This window comes from Tubulanus polymorphus, chromosome 5 (genome assembly GCF_964204645.1).
Source record: "Tubulanus polymorphus chromosome 5, tnTubPoly1.2, whole genome shotgun sequence".
In the NCBI taxonomy this organism is placed as follows: Eukaryota; Metazoa; Nemertea; class Palaeonemertea; order Tubulaniformes; family Tubulanidae; genus Tubulanus; species Tubulanus polymorphus.
This window is the reverse complement of record NC_134029.1, coordinates 19,647,249-19,668,130: the sequence shown is the minus strand read 5'-3', so window position 1 is coordinate 19,668,130 and position 20,882 is coordinate 19,647,249. Positions and strand designations below refer to the sequence as shown.

The window sequence follows — 20,882 nt, the reverse complement described above, 5'->3', positions numbered from 1 at the left end:
GGGTTGATTCGTATTGAAAAAACCTGTTTTTTTTCCGGGCAATTCAAGATGGCCGCAGTTTAAATTGAAAACGGGTTTCACGCCGTATACGTAAACACATTCATCAAGATAATTTGCTGACAAGTTTTTTGTCAATGGCTGACAATTAAATCACGCCGGATTACATGACACGTATTCAGTTCGATCATAATATCAAACGTTTTCTGTAGTCGCTTTTCTATCGGCTGCACTCGGTGATGGTGAAATGCGAGACAGCGAAGAATTATCATCTAAGACAAAAGTCCGCGAGTTAGAAAACGGCTCAGATTTCCCCGTATACGTATATTAATTTACCGGGAGCTGTCGATTTAGAACGGTTAATTTTCACCCAACAAATGGGATTGTAACAATGGCGACGTAACGAGGTTCTACGCTTTTTGTGTCATCGATAGTAAAAACATCACAGACTGTACGAGAGACGCGTATTACCAGACGACGAAATGCCGAGAAATATGGAACCGACAGATCGCGCTCGGCATCTATTTCTTTTCAAACGTTTTCCCTCGCCGGCGCGGATTACGCGAAGCTGGCTCGTGTGAGAGCGCCAGTCGATTCGGTGTTGCGTGCCGTATATCGATTTCGATTCGTCGCAGACTATATAAACTCCACAGTGTTGCGCCACGAGCCACTTGCCGATTTTATTAAACGATATTAGGCTCATTAGGAAGCGCGCACATCGCGGTGGATACGAAATGATAATTTCTATAGTCAACAGCGCGCGCGACTCAAAAAACTGTTGATAGTTCACTACTAAGAGAACGCCACGACCTATTCGTTTCTACAGCGATTAATGCAAAATGTGAGAATAATTCATTCAGCTAATTATGCTTAGATATATTTACCTAATATCTGTCGACACGAATCAACAAGTCCCACGATACAATTTCATATGGCGAAATTTATCATCAATACGAAACCTCAACGTTTCGGCTGTTGACTGGACTCAATTAATCCAGAGTTTACACGGATTAGACTGTTTTATTCGACTTTTATCTGTCAACATAAGACTTAAGTGAATGGAAGAACATTTTATGTAAAAGATGGCATTAGAAAAAAGGTTGTTGTACGCATTTCACTTTCGTTGTATTTCATTGATGAAAGTAAATCAAGTATCAATAAAGTTCTTTTAGATTTGAATACATCGATAATTGAATTGAATTGACCGGCAACCAGTCTAACTCCGATTTTATTGATGACGTAGCACACACATCCTCTCGAAAATAATTATCAAAATTTATCAAAAATGAAATAAGAGTTATGACATATATTTAGTTACAAAATAGATGCCAAAATTCACAATTGTAATTGGTATTTGGAAACGTAGATTATTGATGGCGTAGTGCACATCGACTCACATAGAACCCCTCATATAACGCATAGTATGTATCAATGTATATAAACATTATGTAACGGTTTTTACGGCGTCAAACAAGTTGGCTCAGCTATCACTGAAGACGCATATAGCTTCCGTTCCTTAGATTTTCGATAAACGTCTGTATTCGGATCCATTAAACTGTTACCCCTTCGCTTTTCTATTCCGAAAATCTTAAGACGTATTTAATAGATTTTGCATTCGAAAATTCAGTTGACGCAGCAAAAACTTAATCATCTTCCAGGCAGTAAAACATGAATTCGTGTAATGATAATTGTCGATATATATATATATATATATATATATATATATATATATATATATATATATATATATATATATATATATATATATATATATATATATATATATATATATATATATATATATATATATATCGACAATTATCATTACACGAATTCATGTTTTACTGCCTGGAAGATGATTAAGTTTTTGCTGCGTCAACTGAATTTTCGAACAACGTATTGTAATAAGCTAATGCGCTCATCATTTTTGTCAAGTGCTCCTCTAATTACATATAATACATAAATTCCATCATAATCGTCCAACTATTTAGACAGTAGTAAGTAGCAGAAACAACATTTTGTAACCGGGCCAATGTCAAACGACGATGGGCGCTATGAATTAATGTTTACCGTACGATTACCGTCCAATTACGGTCGAAATTATGATAAATTGGGAGATGGAAAAATTCCCATCCCTCCTGCGCGGTCGCGTCCCGATGTACTTTTTCCAACGTTCCCAGCCGGCAGTTCGTACGAAAAAAAAAAGAATCAGCCGGCTTCGTTTATTATCGCTATGAGCAAAGGGCGTCGATGATTCGAATCACCGATTAAAAACACAATTCACGAGAATTGTTATCGTAATTGTATCGTGAATGCGGTCCACACCCCACAACGCGCCTCTCGGAGCTTTCCGAGTGCCTCTACGCGCCCGGAGGTTGTCACAACGTCGAAGTATAACCGTATTCGAACTTTTCAACTAAAATTGATCCGTATTTCATCTGAAAACCTGAAACCATTTCTTTTTGGCGGCGTATATTTTGATAGTATTGATGAACAGTATTACCGGCAGTAAATGCGAGTTCAGTGATATTTGAAGTGAAGTTATGACTATCGAATATCACTCAGATATAGTTCCGGTGCGTAACCTAGGTATGTAATAATCTCATAAATTATTCCGATATTTCGAAAATGGATTTAAGTATCGGAAAAGAGCAGGACTATAGAACAATAATAATACGCATTTCGAAGAGAGGAAATAATGTTAATTTTACAACACAATTCACAATATTAATAATGAAAATTTTGAATTCATAATAAAAAATATAGCTAATAACTATCATTATCGTAATTGCTATCATTGCCGTTGATGGTATATTTTACGCCCCTGGTTATTACAGGTCAATAAGGTTGATAACCTGTTGGATCGAGTATTAATTTAATTATATACACCAGGGCGCACCCGCTACGCCTTGCAAGCTAAATGGCTAATTTTACGGGCGAAACGAGTGGCCCTTACCCCCAGCTAAGCGAATTAACTCATTACACTCGGATTCTACTCAGCACGAGATCATCACTATATCTCCCTATGATTATATATAATACGCCTCCTAATGCAATTTTATGGCCAGATGTGTTATGAAGAAATGAATTAGCATTCCAACTACGACAAATACCGACGAATTACCATTAATCTGACCATAAAGCTATTCAATGAAAGGCCATCCACTGTTATTCGGCTAACAACCACTTCACACAGTGCCGGGTGCTATTATCTTCCGCGGTTACTGTCCTCGATCCGGTCGTCATTCATAATCTGCGGGGACTTGACATGATTTCGGACATTTCGATGAATCGACTCGACTCACGGTTGAACTGAAGTTTTGAGGTCACTCGGTTTCATCATGGGGAAAATCGTATTGACGCGTAGGGAATATTATGCCGCAATACTAAAGTTATAGTACACGACAGACTTTAAACCGTGATATAAGATTGTCTGGATACTCTAAAATGAGAATTTGTTCCGATTGAAAATCGTCACATATTCACAGAGATCTATTTAAAATGAACTTTTGATTTGACATCGAAATCAAACGCAAAAATGTGCGTAGTGCGACATGTCGAAGTTTGCAATTACTAATTCCACATTTTCAAGAACAAGTCATATAAGTACGGTTTGTTTGTCGAAAGCATTTTTTTTCGATCATATTCGTATTCGTTTGACGTTTAGCCGTCAGTAAATTTAGGTAGAAATGCAAAATGTATATACATAATATACATATTTAAACAAAACACACATAATGTATAGGATATAGGCAAACTAGTGCCGGCGTAGTTTGAACCCACACGAAGCCTCTAAACAATTCAACCCATAACGCATTACTCTATAACAATACGGGGTTTAACAGTTTTGAGTGTGTTTTCGCATTACTTATCCAACAACGACTGGTTACGCGTAAAACCTCTTAACTATAGACAGCATACAGATATTACAAATATGAAGTGGTGTTTCGCACCAAGCGTATAATCGCCGACAAATTATCGCACTATTTACTAATTAATCAAGTCAAGCATTTTCGACATCTGTTTTGATATCGAATTGCGATGGAACATATCGTGTCAAATATTAATGTATACGAAATGTTTTGTGGTTGGTATCAATTTAGTTTTTCAGATTTAACTTCGAAAATATGCGCATAAAAGAGGATTAAACGTTTCGGCTTTTCTGAAAATCAGGGCCAGTCGCTCAAATGGTTTTAAAGATAACCGACAGGGGCCAGTGTTGCTGGAAAGTTGGTTCGAGTTGACCCGTGGATAGTTGACAAAATGGCAATGAAAAGTTAATTGTTACTATGACATTTATCTGCCGGTGGTTATTTTAAGCCAACTCTTGAGCAACTGGATAAATACCATATAGAAACAATGAACTTTCAACTGTCACTATGTCAACTATCCACTGGTCAACTCTAACCAACTTTTGAGCAACTGGCCTCCGATATTTAAACATCTTTAAACAGAAAGTAATAATGTAATTGACTTAAAAAATTGAAAAATTAAAATCTACGTACACTTTAGAAGGGGAATTAAACATTTTTCTGTTTGTTGTGATTCAAGGAATCTATAAGGAATATACATAATTTTACATATTATATAGCTTATAAATCGGCACGTTTATTCTAGAAGGCGGATTTTGAAGTTGTTTAGTATAATTTCTGAATAGGTTTTGTGTTAATTGAATACCGCTGCATCGTATACATTGTCGACCATAGGGGATTACAACGACCACAGAATCGGATTACAAAACATTTATGAAGCATTTTTCCTTTTAGCGGGATTGAAAAGGAAAAGATTATTCTTTTCACTTTTCCCCGTTCGCCAAGGTCGATAGGCTCACCGATTCTCGCCTGCTATACTCGGGGATATATTCGAATGTAAACGTTTTTCCCGTTTCCCCCCCTCTCGAAATATCGATTCAATTAGGCCTCACGTGGTACAGTTAATATCAAATCGTATAAGAAACCAAGTATTGGTTAATTCTAGCTAGCCCAGTAATGTACGAATTATGTTTCTTCACACATATGGCGTATTTCCCAAGCATTCTTATTTTGAGAAAGTGTCGATTGATAATATGGAAAAAGTCATTCAACGCTTGCTGTCGTATGTGCGAAATAAAACATCGGCGAGTTTAATGGCCTAATGACGTGCACGTCGAGAAATGAAACAGAATCAGGAAACAGGAACATGTTTCCGAGCGTTTCCACGTGTCGTGTGCATGTATTAACGAGAAACACGAGAAACGTGGTTTCGGGTAAAAATGTTTCTGATTCTGTGTTTATGTGTTTCTCTGTTACCCGTGTCGTGTGCGTTGGGTGTATTAGCCCACTATCGCACACAGCGAAACCATATTTAGGTAAGCTATGTTACGCACGTTCTTCCGCACACTCCCCCTCAAAAAAATAGATAAGCGTTTCTATTTCGTGTTTGTGTTTATGTGTGCGGTTGGCTTAAAACATCATATTCAAAACGGTTTGTGTTTTTGAAAGAAAATTGGTTTAACGCGATATTGAAACGTTTTTCTGGTTTGTTTTCTGGCAGCGCGGCGCGAGGAACCGAAACACGAAAAGACGGTTTAGCGAAACGAGTTACTTTCGCAAAATCTTTAAAAAAAATTCCTGAAATACAGAATATTCCCATCAAGCTTTTGAATTCGTTTGTTTCTTCTTCCTATAACCTCACTGGATTCGTAAACACTTAACTCAAAACGTTCAGGAACGACTATGACATGCCATCTTTATAGCGTCGATCCGTCGAGAAATTCTTCAGTCGATAAGATATAATAGAGACTAAATCACCAACCACACAAGATCGGTTGATAGTAGCATATTGGCGGAAGCTTTACAATCTAGACGGTAAGTATGAGGATCTCTTTTATAGCTGTTTACGCGGCCGCTAATATAGACACAAGGCGAAGTGAATTATTAAAAATGTGCCGCGTCGCGGAGCAGCGTCGACGGTCATCAAAATTCGTTCCGTCTTTCTGAAGTTGCGTTTGTCTCGCATCCGATGACGTTTAATAATTACAACGCGATCCTTGGAACGTAGCTTTGATACACGCCACACCGCGACGCAAAACTACTTTTCAGATCTAGACGTTATGGTTGCTGTTGTGTTCGAACGCCATTAGTAGAGATCGCATTGTAGTATGAATGAATAGTGTCCGCCTCGGACATCGTATACACCGGAACGAAATACATGTCAGATTTTAGCTATTTTGGCGGAGATTTGTGCGAGGAGTGTATTCAGAGTAAAGTTGGATCGAACCCAGAAAACAAGGCTAACTTGAAAATAGTCGAAGTCATGCTTCGGACGCACAGTAGATATTTATGTGGCGATGCCACAGAAAACAACTATCCAATTCTAAGTAGCTCCTAAACGTGACCAGCTTCGCTATTTTCGCTTTTTTTCAAACCCTTCTTTCCCTTAATTTATTCTTGAGATTAATTTTAATATTGCCGAGAGGTCATATCTAAGGGATGGACAAGACCGTACACGAAAGAGAATGCACGGCATTCGACAGTCGTATGATGAAATAACTTCGAGCCAGATTCGTGGTGGTGAAGTTTGGCTTTTAAACACTTCGAATAAGAACTCTATATAATGAAGTTGAATCCGGATGGATAAAACCACGCCACAAACAGAAAACACGTTTAGAAGACGATTAACAACCGATATGGTGCAATAATAAATCAGCGGTGAACTAACTCTAGGTGAAATACGGAGAATCAATAGAAAAGATCATTTCGACTTACCTTGGGCAATTATGCAATGTAAAAACGGTATCCAAACTAGGCTCGTCAAAAAAGGAATTATCACAGTTGAAGATGCCATGTTTTCAGTACACGCTCCGCAAAACGAATCGTGTTGACAATGAAAGTGACTCGAAGCTGTTTGTTTACGTTCGGTTTGGTTTCTATCCTTTGTCCACATTCGACTCCATCGAAAAATCGCGTATGTCCATAGTTAGTTTATTAGTTCCACTGAAGTAGAATTCAGTCAACTATACACGTCTTATGAATATAGTCGCGATTTAAATGTACTGACAGTAAGTGAAGACCGCCGAGCGCCAAACACGTTTCGCACTCGTTCTGTGTCGACTCGCTAATAAATCTTCGCCGTATAAAACACAGTCATATAAATCCCACGACTTTTGAAAGAACCGAATTCATCGCCGGTAGGAGGTATTGTGAAAAGTTGAAAACTCGTGGGGAAATATATATACGTATAGCAGTTCTTTTGAAAATTCCTCAGCAGTTGTCGCGCTCGCGTTGGTGTCACGTCATGATGCGCGAGAAAGACACTAAACTCGGAGAGCGAAAGCGAGATGCGGCAGCCGCGAACCCGAATCTAGAAATGACGGCGCGTAGTAGTAGCACTGGCGGGTAAGTCCATTGTCAACCGAGCTCGCGCGAGAGATGCGGAGGCAGGTTTGAGTTGGCGGGAAATGTATAATCGTTACAAATGCTAAAGCTCAGCGACGCCGCCGCCGCATTCGATCGAACGAAACGCGAAATGTACGTTCGTACGTAGGTTATCGGTGTTGTACTCGGGTTACAAATAAAAGCGCGCGTGCCGCCATCAGCCGTTTGCCGTCGACACCAGTCACAAAATCCATTCGATTATCAACTAGCGTTAAACGAATTATTTTTGCGTGTATATATTCCGTAAAGTACAAGAGAATAAAGAATAAATTGTTCTACCCTCGTGGTTCTCTCGACACTCGACTGAAGGGCAAGGTTAATTCCGAACTAGGCTGTGGTTGATGTACCAGTTGTGTTAACAATAAGGCACATCTGTCGTGTTCTACCGCCACGAGTCATCACCATATACTATAACTATTACAAGCGAATATTAAACGTGAAAAATGCGAGATTTAACAGTCTGATATTCTATTCACTGATTTCACTTTAAAATCGCGTACATGTATTTCCAATGCTTCTATGCATTTCATCATCACACTAGCGTGGTGAATAATGACTATTTTAAAATTCAATTTCGATACTTAGTTTTTCTCCATAGGTCGGGTGTACTAGGTAATCTATAAAAAGCTCAATAGCCGAACCATTTTCGAATACGTTGTTGATTTTGTTTTTTTGGGGATGGAGGTATATTCAATCATAATTCTGCTCATTTTCAAAGTCATCTCCCATTCTTCTTTCAAGTAACGCTCGCGTACCGGCGCAAGTCGCGTAACAGGAAAATAGCGAATTAATACAAAAAAGAAGCAACTAATAATAACCCCACGCTGCGAGATCAATCGAAATTTTCGACATAAAGCTAAACGGAAGCTTTTACAAACGTTTTCTTCACAGCAGTTAGCTACGATCGGCGTTCAGCTCCCAGTGGTTTAGACAGTGCGTTTGATAAATGCACTGGGGTTTCTCTTTTTTTGCAGCGCTTCGACAGCTGTTGCCACCAGTACGACATGTATTTTATTGTGTTCAGTTTTGCTCGCGAAGACCGATGGCAGATCCCAGTTTTTTTTTCAAACACGTCGTGTGCCCTGTAGCTCGACGCGCCGGTATTATTTCATCCTCCCCCGGCAAGGATTCGAACCTGATGGCACCGAGATTGCCGCGGTACGAAACCCTGCCAAACTAGACCGAGTGCGCAGCTACATGCGCAGCTTAGAAGGTGCCATTCAGGTATCCCTTTTTATTTTAGTTTTCGCGCGGCAAAGCTGCGCATGTACCTGCGCACCCAGTCTAGTGTGGCAGGGGTTCGTGCCGTGGCTGAGTGTAGCGATGCCATCAGGTTCGAATCCTTGCTTGGGAGGATGGTATCATTCCGAATCGGCGCCTAACCGGGAATTACGAGCCTGATTCGAAATGCGTCCGTATAATTCATTCTTGAATATAAGGCCGTTAATGAGCTTACGATTTTGTGGTACGAAAAAGGCGTCTTCGAGAAACCCGATAACTTATCGGCTTATGCGTACTTCTTCCGTTACGGAATCCAGTGATACCTAGAACAAGCAGAAACGCTATTTTATCAGGCTATAACTTTCCGGTTGTAATGAAAAAGTCTCGAGTGTCAATAATAAACAAAACGCCAAGGCGAACATTTTAGATCCTTTTCTTGTGTTGTATTTACATAATATACAAATCTTAATTGTCGCTCTATTACCCTGCCAATTATTCTTTCAAGTTCTGCTCATCTCAATGCTATGTCATTTACTAAGTATGGTCTATAATTAGTTCTGGTTGCTTCTGATGAAAGAAACATGGGCTTGCCGAAATATGTCGACAAGATATTTAAAGAAAGGATCTAAAATGTTCGACTTGGCGGTTTATAGACTATAACTTCTTTTTGGTATACCATGAAATGTGCATTTCACACATTAATGATTCGAAACTTAAAGTAAACGAATAAAAGATACATTTAAAAACTATACTCTTTACCAAACTCATATAAAGTGTTCAAACAAGTGTTCAACGGCATGGAAAGGCAATCGCCACATACATTCAGCGATGCAAACGAAAAACAACGATGTTGTACGAATAAACGGAATGACACGTTGATCACATGTTTTTATATCCAGTTTATAAAAGACTATTCTATCAACTATTCATCGGGTATTTTTAGAATAGAGATAATTTCAAGCCACCTATTCGCTGGGTAACGCTGTGTCAGTTATTAATGTGTCTGATAAACCGCTGCAGACCTAGAGCAAGTGGACCTAGTTATCCCATTTTGTTCATTAGAGTATCAAAGCCTCGAGGAAAACTCGGGAAATAGCCCCTTGATTAATAAAAATGGGTCCGAATTGGCGTGTTCGGTTGCCCTGGTCCCCGATGCGTAGGTGTCGATGTTTGGACTGGGAACCACCAACTCGCGCGCGTGATTCTGAGTCTCGCTGTCATTGAGACATACTCCCACGCGTAACGAGCCACGATTAAGAAATGCGAAACGCGGTAATTTACGTTAAAAAATTCTCACGGTGTTACGAGACGATAATGATGATTATGTCTTTTATACCCTCAGACATAACGAAATACGAGCCTTTTGGCGACGTGGTTGAATGTCGTCGATGTAGGTTGGTTTTTTGGAAGGACAACGGTATTTTTTTCGTGTCGAGACCGCCGTTGTCTGAAGAAGTAAGACGGGCACATGATTCGTGCGAAAACACATTTATCACACCGTTTTTGCTGGAAGAGAGTGTCATCGCGATGCAACGAAGCTCGTGAGTTGTTCATGTGAAATGGTACTGGTATAAGTTTTTCTTGGATGGTTTGTTGACCAGTGGATTCTGCCGTTGTTTCTTGCGGATTGGATGCGTAATGAACCAAACGAAGAGAACTTGCCCACTCCTGTTGTATAAACTTCTTTGTTGTAACTTCAATTCTGTTGTTACTTTCTGCGTCTTTCACATGCAGGATTGGTAACCTTATGCTGTTTCCACGCTTCAGCCCGCGTCTTCACGATTTCCCAAAAAAAACCTTTCAAAAAGTTATTCGAAACGAACACCTCTTCCACCATAATTCCCTTCATACTCTCTCAATCTCTTTTTCCGAACCAAAATCAAGATTTAACACTATTCTCGCCATTCCCCAAACTGTTCTACTTTCATCCCAAGCTCAACACTTATAAATTGGCTGCCCGCTTTTCGTTGTATGTACTTTTCATAGAAAGCGCTTAGCACCGTCGGCCGTTATTTTGTCATAAGGCCCTTAATCTTTTGGAATTGTTAAAAATTCAGGCTAAAGTCCCCAAAAATGAGGGAAATATGAGATAATGCTGATTCGAATGTGTCGATAAACAAACTATGGAGTAATTGGACTTTATGACAGTGAAATGTGGCACGATTTTGCTTTTTATTATACAAGCTCGTACCATTTTTTAGATAAGCAGCATAAAATCTATCTATTGAACTGCATTAGTTCGTCAGAGACTTGCGTCAGGTGAGAGGTGCTCTACTTGACAGTCGACATTTACCGGTAACAACCCTCTGCACTGATACAGCTATGGTCGATATAGTTTTTTCTTCTTTTCGCAACAGAACAAAATCACCGGCTCATTTTTTCGTATCGCTACAAGTGGCGCATTTCTTTGAAGAAAATTGGTGCGCGCGACAAAATAAGGAAACGAGAGAGAGAGCGAGTCTAAATTTCCAATACGTCTCCGGCGACAAAGGCTGAGAAACTGCAGGTGGTTGTACACGATATGGATTCATTGAGTCACGCCATTGGTAACATTTCGGTGTCATTTTTGCCAATTTTCGAGTGGACAATTCGATGAAACGGTGACGGAATGCCACGAGGTTCGCCTTTTACTTATACGACGAACCTGAGTAATCAAGATGTTCGGGGATAAAGATGTGGAAGTGCGACAGGTGTTTTCCGTCGACGAGTCAAATGCTTTTCCGCACCTTAGCCGAGCTGAATTACGTTTCGTACAATATTCGTTGACGTTATGTTCAATAGTGAACTTTTGACGCTAAAGAGAATGCAATTGCACCTATCAGAAAAGAAAAGAAAAGAAAACGTTTCTAAGATCTTAACGACGACAGTTGGTAAAACGCTAGTTTCGAGGAATATCCTACTCTCATGTGGGCATGATATATCATCATTGGGTTTATCAAGGTTCATAAAAGAAAAAATATGTTCATATTTCTTGCATGCGCAAAAACATCATTAGATTTGCAGTGTTTGCTGTACACCTCCACGAGTTGTGTCTAGCAGCGAAGACTGCTCATTTCGTGGCCTTGCCAGAAACGATGTTAGGGCAACAGCGCATCGCGGCCAGGTACAATACGCGCTACGTGCAAGGTGCAACGTGCAACCTTTGAAATTTTAGCTATCGTTTCGTGTTGAAAACAATGAATAACTATGCGTTATTCGGTCTTAAAATACAGATGGTTGTCCCTCTCATTTATTTGATTGGTAAATTTGATTTGATTTGACTTAGTGTCCCTTACAAACCCACCATTTTGAAATCGGAAATCGAATGAATGCTGATTCATTTACTCATGATATGTAAAACATTGTAAACATAATCGAAGTACGGATATAGTTGGATGATCAGTCAATGTACAGAATTCTTTTTATTTGAATCGAAGTTCGTATTTGGAAATCTATGTGCCGTTTCATCTAAACCAATCGTCCATCCAGCCTGAACCAGCAAGCGACCGAGTAGGGCTGAATTTTGGTTGCCTAATTTAGTACATCGAGATTTGGAATTAACTATACTATGAAGGTTGAAGATCATATTGTCTAGTTTTTAGTTGTGTTTGGTCGTTTTCTAAGTTACTAAGATTGCTTATATTTCCTTCATCATACAAACTAATAATACATGCGGTACATAGAGACATCACTGATGCGGGAAATGATTGATAATGGTACTCAAGATCGCGCAGATCATCTTCAAATAATCAAACTTCTCAAAATAACGGAGATTAAAATGCAAATGAGGTGTAAGATCTCGATGCCTCGAAGCACGCGCCGGATGATTGCGGCCTTGGTGAGAATTTAAGTAGCTTATTTACGAACACGGATTTGATTATCGTGAACGCTTCCAACTCAATCTGAGATATAATTTTGCCCTTAAGTGTCACACTTCTCGGCGCGGTATTCGTTCTCGGTACGAACATAGCCATAACGTGGCGACGAGGAGACACCGGGGCATCTTACTCATATCGAAGCGAGACGGTGATAAATTCCGGTTATATTGTCCTTTGGCAAAACTCGTCGAAAATATACGGCGTTTGTTCAGCGCTCGATACGAGCCTGGGCTAATTTGCTGAAGTGCGTCGCGTCACTTACGCCTAATTTATGACCATCATATCGGTCACCATAAACGTAACTTGTGTTTGCACCAGTAGCCATAGTACTCAAACAGTCCCCATCTGTCTACGTCGTATGACGTGTACTGCTTTTTACAATAGCCAGTTCGATTCCCAATCAAACAATATTTTACTTTATATACTTTAATCTATTTTTCTACTCAACTATTGGAGTAAGTTTCCATCAATAATCGATTTATTTATGAGAAAACTCCATAGATTTTCAAATAAATTGAACGCGCGAATGACCGAGTAACCACGCGGACCTCGCTCGCCACGCATGAGCGTTGGAAGATCCGCATTGCTTATCTAGAGATTTATCGAGAAAAAAACACCACTTAGTGTTAATGCATATACCCATGTTGGGAGGTGTTTATATATACATAATGCCCGAGGCCCAGAAACAGACATTTCTACGATTATATATATATAATAAGTTTATTTCTTCACTAAAGAGATACAATACAGAAATACAGTCATCACTATTACATAAAAGAAAAGTTACAGAAAGTACTTCTACACTGTAAAGCGTAGTAAAGAAAAAGGACAAAAAGGGACCCCAAAGGGGGGTATACTTTTAATGAAAAAAAGCCTAATGCCCTGGCGGAATGGATGGACATGATGTTAAACACAAGTATGATAAGTATTAATACAATCCTATTATATGTCTTTTCAAATTCCGCTTGAATATATCGATGTTGGATGCTTGCTGAAGTTCAGTTGGAAGAGAATTCCAGACTCTAATACAATTAATGTTAGGAGAAAACATCCTGATATTGGTTCTGTAATAAGGTAAACGAAATTGATTAGAGTTACGGGTGTTGTGGGAATGAAGATCAGAAATACGAATTAAACTATTGGACAATTTGACAGGCAGCAACACATGGACAGATTTATACATCAGTACAGAATTTTGGAACACATTGATGTCTTGAAGTTTGAGTTGATACGACTTTTTGAACAGTGGAGTAGTGTGTTCTAGAAAATTTACCCCACTAGCAATGCGAATAGCGCGTTTTTGAAGCAAAATAAGGGGTCGTAACCTAGTTACATAATTAGATGCCCAGACGATATTACAGTACTGTAGATACGGAAGGATGAAACCGTTGAATAACTTGATGAGCGCGGATCTAGGAAAAATACGTCGTGCTTTTCTTAATACACCAATATTTCTGCTAACAATAGAGCACAGCTTGTTTATGTGGGAGTTCCATGTTAGGCTGTCGTCAATTATTACACCAAGGAATTTTGTTTCTCTGTTTCTAGTTATTGAAACATTACCCATTACAAGGTCGATATCGTCAAGAATATTGATCTTTTTATGGAAAAGCATATAATTCGTTTTCAACAGATTAGCAGATAGCCTATTGGAGTTTAGCCAGTTAAACAGTTTAGTGAGCTCAACATTAGTATTTGATTGCAGTATATTCAGATCGGAATGAGAGTTAATGGCAGTCGTATCGTCAGCAAATAGTAAAAAGTTTAAATTACAAGAATAAACGATGTCATTAACAAACAAAATGAATAGCAAGGGCCCTAAGATGGAACCCTGAGGTACCCCTATAGGAATGGGACTGACATCAGATAAATAGTTCTTGAACGACACTTGCTGTAAGCGGTTAGTGAGGTAGGATTTGAACCATGAATGAGCAACCCCTCGAATTCCGTAACTATACAACTTGTCTAATAATATAGAATGATCAATAGTGTCAAATGCTTTTTTTAAATCAAGCATGATACTAACAGTAAATTTTCCATTATCTAGATTCTCAGTGATGTAATTAGTAAATGCGATTAAAGCATGTGACGTGGAGAGACCTTTTCGAAAACCGAATTGGTTACATGAGAGAATATTGTGTTTATCAATAAAAGAAGATAACCTGTTAATCAGATCATCCTCGGAATGCTGGCCTTAATTGTCGGTTGTCTCGCCGGAAGCCGGGATGAAGCAGATGCCGCGCGCTTGCGTCCGAGGTTCCTATAACCGTGTGTTGCACCAAACGTCGCCGACGGCCGTGCGCGGAAAAACTAATATCTCGCTAATTAACTGAGAAATGTTCTTACTTCTGGTTGACCGGTGAGGGGAGATGATCCAGGGGAAATAGTCGCATAACGATGCCGAACAAACATCCGCTCACAGGGCATTATACGAACCAGTCAAGTCGGTGTTTTTGTAATGCTAAAAACCCGAGGAAGTAGTGAGCCAAGGATCCGTTGATTTCAGTCTATCTGTTTATTTTTCAATACTTTTGTTAACCATTTCAATCGGTTTTTTTTATCCGGCCACCATGCTGATTTGTACTATAGATACGGTCTGTGCTGCGCAGTTTTTTTACACGCACTTGACAGATGATCTGCCTATACTAACAACTAACAACTAAACCTAATCAACGTGTCGACCGACCACTTCCTTTTAAAAATGGCATCTTCCATCGGCAGGGGTTCGAATCCGATGGTATCGTGGGACTATGCCGCGGTGTGAAACTCTGCTTGATTAGCCCGAGTACGGAGGTACATGCGTAGGTTATATGATATTAGCCAAATTTGAGGCAGATTCGAGGGGTAAGTATGAATAGAATGATAAGCCGACATGAATGAAACGGGATTTCTGATTAGCTATAATTTAATGACCTCATCCCGTGTGTCTGCACACTCGGGCTAATCAGGCAGGATTCCGTGTCGTGGCTGTCTTGTGATGTTATCAGGTTCGAATCCCTGCCGAGGGAGCGTGAGAAATTGAAATCAGCTTCGAAGAAATCATTTTGACATTTTCCGCGATGACTTATAACTCTGTCAGCTAAGGCGTCACGAGGCTCAACGACCTTTTTGATGGAACATTTGAAATTCGAAATTTGATATACTACATTCGTTTTGTCGACATACAATGATACTCATCATCCATTTGATCTCGATGTGATCACGTGGTCGTGGGCGCTGGTGACCTTCACCGCTTTCAACGGTAAAGCAACCTACACGATACTGCCTGAGATATACACGTTGCCTTAGCTGCGAGATGAAATTTCCCGAAAAAAACTATCAGTAAGGACATAAGTCCAGAAACTGGCCCCATATCGTATATTCACCATGGGTCTAGTTTTATAGACCGGTATTACCTTTAACCCGGGGGTGAACTCAATCGAAAATATAGTAAGTTAGCCCCAGGGTTAAAGGTAATACCAGTCTATAAAACTGGGCCAGGGGCGCTAGGTAGTGGAATAACGTACTTTTTCCATAGGCTTTTATGTGGAATTTTTTAACATTATTAAACAACAGTTAACATTAATAAGATACATTTTTGAGCTCATACCATGCACTATGATTGTCATTCGTTTCTGTATACGTTCGCTTGGAGCAATCTGGTAAAAATTCTCAGATTTTCAAATACTTCGCGAAGTGGACACGGTGTCTCTATAGTATCTTCGCTGTCCCTGAAGGTCTACTACAGTGTGGACTTTCGAACAAAGTTTCCGAGTGGAATTTCGCGTGGAGTCAAGCAGCGCGTGATATGTTTTTCGCCCGAGTGATTAGTCACCGCGCGGTAAGTATGACATTTCTGGGAAATTTCCCGAAGCAACGAGATCGGGCCTCTCGAATGAATCCGTTGTCACTTTCGAAGCGTATTTGTTATAAACGCGGCGGTGTCTGCTTTCGTCACTCGACGTGTTTTTTACGGTGACACACACGAAGACACCTGATATAGATCGTGTGTGCAAAACACGTGCTAATAACATTGATGAAAAATCCCACACCTTTATGTATCTTATTCGAAGACTAAAACATTAGGATTGGCTTTTCATTACTGACCCTTTGGGTGTGTTTTGGTTATTTCACATTACTTCTATTATTAATTGGTACAGTGTTTATAATGAGATGCCCCAGGCATCCAAAGCCCACGTATCCCAGTCCGTTCAATTAACCCAGTCTGTTTCTGTTTGTTTTCGAAATATGAATATGTTTTGAACTTTAAGAGATGTGTTTATGAATGAATTCCGGTCTAAATCGGAAATGATAGCTAGAACCAAAAAAAAAGAAGAAAAACGTTAGATATTCATTCGCAAATAGAAATTTAACGGTTTATAATGCCGATTTCTTCGAAATGAATCATATCTTATTCTTTGCAGGAAAATCACTATTAGTTCATCTGCTGGTTCCTCGTCAGACGCACTGCCAATCACTATATAGAGCCTGTTCAGGTGTAAATGTAATTACGGTGGCCATTCGTCAGAAACTATATATTACTCTTTCCGATGCTGTTTTCCGATTTCCTGTCAAATAATTAGATGGATGTGCAAAATCGATTAGATATCGGGACGATAGTTATTATTGTTCTTGCTCAGCCAGACGAAATACGCTAAAATAACTAGTTTACTGACCACACGGATGGTATTAGCATATTAAGGGGTTGTTTATGAGAGAGATGTCGATGCGGCCGCGGCGCCGGCGTCGATGACTAAGCAGCATTTCTTGCTCGCGTGCCCCGGGGGAGAATATTTCAAGGGCAAAGGTGGTTAAACATTCAAACACTGATGGCCCTGCGGAACAATTGACATCGTTTTATTCCTTAGGGAAGCCGAGAATGTGAATTAAAAATCACACCATGTCGTCGTTTGTAGTGAGAAGAAAATTGATATACGCTCCCAAGGCAGGCACTTTAATAAAGGCTCCCTGGCAACCAACTACTTGTTTCCATTTAGCATCTCTTAGGATATTCGTGAAATAGATCGCCCGCCCAATTAGTTAGATTTGATCAGCCAGACCTAACTTCTAGTGTCACACTAGAAGTTGGGTCTGGCTGATCAAATCTAACTATCGAGAGTAAGGTTATTGAAATTACTGACTTAGAACTGGATCCTGAATGATAAAAGATAAAAAGCGCAGTATTAAACTATTCAATTTCTGGTTAATTAATTTTTTTCAATACCCTCAATCATGCCAATTATCCTGTTATTTTAAATATTCTATCCATGATTTGTTCTTTCCCCCCTTTACTTTCTTGTGTACTAATTCACCTACAAACATGTAAATTTTCCAACTGATATATCATTCTCGATTTATGCCAACTAGTTGGGGGTTAGATAGGGTATAGAGCCCTATTGAAGAGAAATGTGATCTTTGCCGCCTCTAAGGTAAAAACATTCGTGTCCTACACCAGGAGGCAGTGTCGGTTTACTGTCAGTGTTTGTTATTTCACAATATCTTTCCAGATATCATTTTCCCATCGGGACTCCGTGACTGACACGCATCTGACCTTGAGCCGAACCCACGGGAGTGTGCGAGCGTGTATAAGTACACCTTATTTTTTGAAAATTGAAATAATATTTCCGTAAAATATTGAAATAGATTACATTTTAAACGGTTCATAGAAATCGTTAGGTAGAACCAAATATGGAGCTAAACGATACATAGCCAGACGAATGCGATCAATATTGCCATCGGTCAATGTTCTAGCAATATTGGGAAAACAATTTTCAATCTTACTTGCCCTCATCAAAGATTTGAAAATGCCTACGCTTTTTCGGATAATGGAAAGTTGTTCGCTAACGTCGCAATCGATTAGCCGATAGTCCGACATCTCTTGCCCTCGTCATCACTAAAAACAGTAATTAAGATAAATCCATAAGTAGATATGATTTGAAAATCAGGCCTATCACAATTAGATTTTATATCTTCCATCAAGGGAAATAACCGTATAGATCTAAACTATACAATTCATTAAATCCGCGGCTTTGTGCAGTTTAATTGGACGATCGGACAAAATGAGCACAGGTCGCGTCGCAACAAGGTCGATTGGGTCGATTGATATTTATTACAAAAGGACTTAATACATCGGTCCAATATCAGTTAAAAGTACAGTTTCTGTGTACGCCAAAATAATCGGTATTAATATACAATATTCCACGGGCGTATCATCGCCATCGCCGATTAGTTATTTCGGCGATGTTACTTTCCTCTTTATAACCTCAGGTGGATCAATGTTTCGACCGAGCACGTATCGCAAACCGACCGCATAAATACTGATGATACAAGTAAGTTGATTAATTAGTTGTCGCTCCTATGAAACCCATGGGACTCAGTTAGCATGTATCTACCGCCCTTCTGGGTTTTTTTTCAGTAGCAAGATCTCTACGTAATATGACGGTCATGTCTTTTTGGAGTCCGCGATTGAATATGGTCGGTCAAAAGAAAAACGATTAACTGTGAAAAACAAATCTCATCTTCTACTTTCAGTTTCAGCGCAAAATCGATATAATGTGACGTCTATATGACGTCATCATCATCTGCGCATCGCGTCGGCCAATCAGCACTTACGCAATGCCCGGAAGCATCCAAGCGTGTCTGACACGACCGTTGATACATCCGATTTCGATAGCCCTGGAGGAGGTTTTTTGCCGCAAACATTCTGAACCGAAGTACAACTGATTTAGTTTTTGCCATAAATAGTGCCCGGTTCATTAATTCTACGTTACGGACGCCAATTATCTAATTGGTAAATCAGTACGCTTCCTGTGATGACCATTACGGAACGGTTGGACTCGCGTAGTCCGTTAAGCTGATAGGATATTAGCAAGATTGGTATCGTGTTCGTGTCAGCCAAACGAACAATGAACCAGATTGAGCGTGACCATTAGCCGACGGATGCAATAAATTAATAAGTTCCCACGTGGCTCTGACAGGTTATCCCTCATCCGCGCTGCGAAAACCGAGAGCCATTTCCAGGTCTCGGGATTATGAAAAGTGCAATTATCCGATGCTTTTGTTTTCTCGGAGAACAATGTCGCGTTTGGATTATGGATGATGCATGCCGTTCGGACTTTGTTCGGTATAAAGCTGGTCAATATTTCACGCCGTCCATTCTACCGGCGGAATCAATATATCAGGATCGACTTCAGGGGCTTGCTGCGATTCGCGAGATAGACGCCACCACGTAGAAAACTGGGCGGGCGCGGGAAAGCCCAGTTGGCCTAACCGTGGTAAGCAGCTTATCCATGGTTAGGCTAACCAGCTTTAAATAAGAGACCGCACGAAAAAAAAGGTTAGCTAACAGCGATTTTGCTCCGATTTACATTTTTGAATTTTCAGCAGCAGCTCCACACAAATGGAGGCAGCCACGGCTGTGTCAAACTTGACGCTTGCAAACCGTTGGATCGGCTTTGCTTGAGAATGTTCGATGTTCGATCTTTATTACTGATCGTGACAAGAGCTGGAAGGTGTTTCAAATTGAATTTGAATATATTTGGCTTAGTCGATTGTGTTGAAAAGATTGGAACTTTGGAATATATAAGTAAGGAACATAACTTTCGTTTACTTTCTGTCAAAATTGATCTCGTGTGTTTGATAGTTGTTTTGAGATTTGGCACGAATTCTAAGTTAGTTTTGATCACACAAGGTCTGTATTAGCCCACTTCACGTAAGTAGCCATGCAAATTTGCGACGGCAATGCGACGCAGCATTGAGACTTTGGTCCTCATACATGTGCCACATAATGTCTGACTTTCACATTTGCAATCGTATACCCGTACGTGCAGTTTTGGAATCGAATGAAACACGTTGGACAAAATGATCTGTTGTGAACCTAGGTAGCTGGTTAAAGCAACACCTGGTTTATTTTGTTTATTTTGACAAATCCTAGAGAATATATATCTTTAATAACCACTTTTCAAAAACCTAGGTGCCCTTATTTCCATGGTTACTTAATAAATTGATTTTCAACAAAGTAGGGACCGGTGAAATTGTGAAATTTCCTGATATAAAGATGCACCCAGGGGACCCGGGAAAACGAGTTTTGGAAGTTTGACTCGCAATTACTTAAAAACTAATAAGGATAATTGAAAACAGTAAAAGGTATATAAGACCACATATAGATGGCTATTGGTTCTGAAAATTTCAAAAATGTAGATTAATATTTGTAAGAATTACGAACTTTTGAATGAGATGAGCAATAATTCAAGTTGAATTATCGGGAAGACGATATCAATGTTTATAACTTCACCAGCGCACATTGTTGCATTAACTTTATAAATGAGTGATATCATAAAAAAGTTTATTATCAGCCGAGTTCATCGATATTTTTACTTTGTTTCTATCTTAATCAAATCCAGAGATATGAACG

The 20,882-nt window shown here is 39.6% G+C and overlaps 1 protein-coding gene across 5 annotated transcripts in view; it reads right to left on the bottom strand.

Moving 5' to 3' along the window:
• The window catches only part of LOC141905032 (hemicentin-1-like), a 91,646-nt gene extending 84,069 nt beyond the window's left edge, over window positions 1–7,577 (bottom strand). For all 5 annotated transcript variants that reach the window (XM_074793745.1, XM_074793747.1, XM_074793746.1 and 2 more), the window contains exon 1: window positions 6,744–7,577. In XM_074793745.1, coding sequence (XP_074649846.1) covers window positions 6,744–6,921 — 178 coding nt within the window. In that variant the 5' untranslated portion in view covers window positions 6,922–7,577. The remainder of the gene's footprint in view (window positions 1–6,743) is intronic.
• Window positions 7,578–20,882: the final 13,305 nt, after the last annotated feature.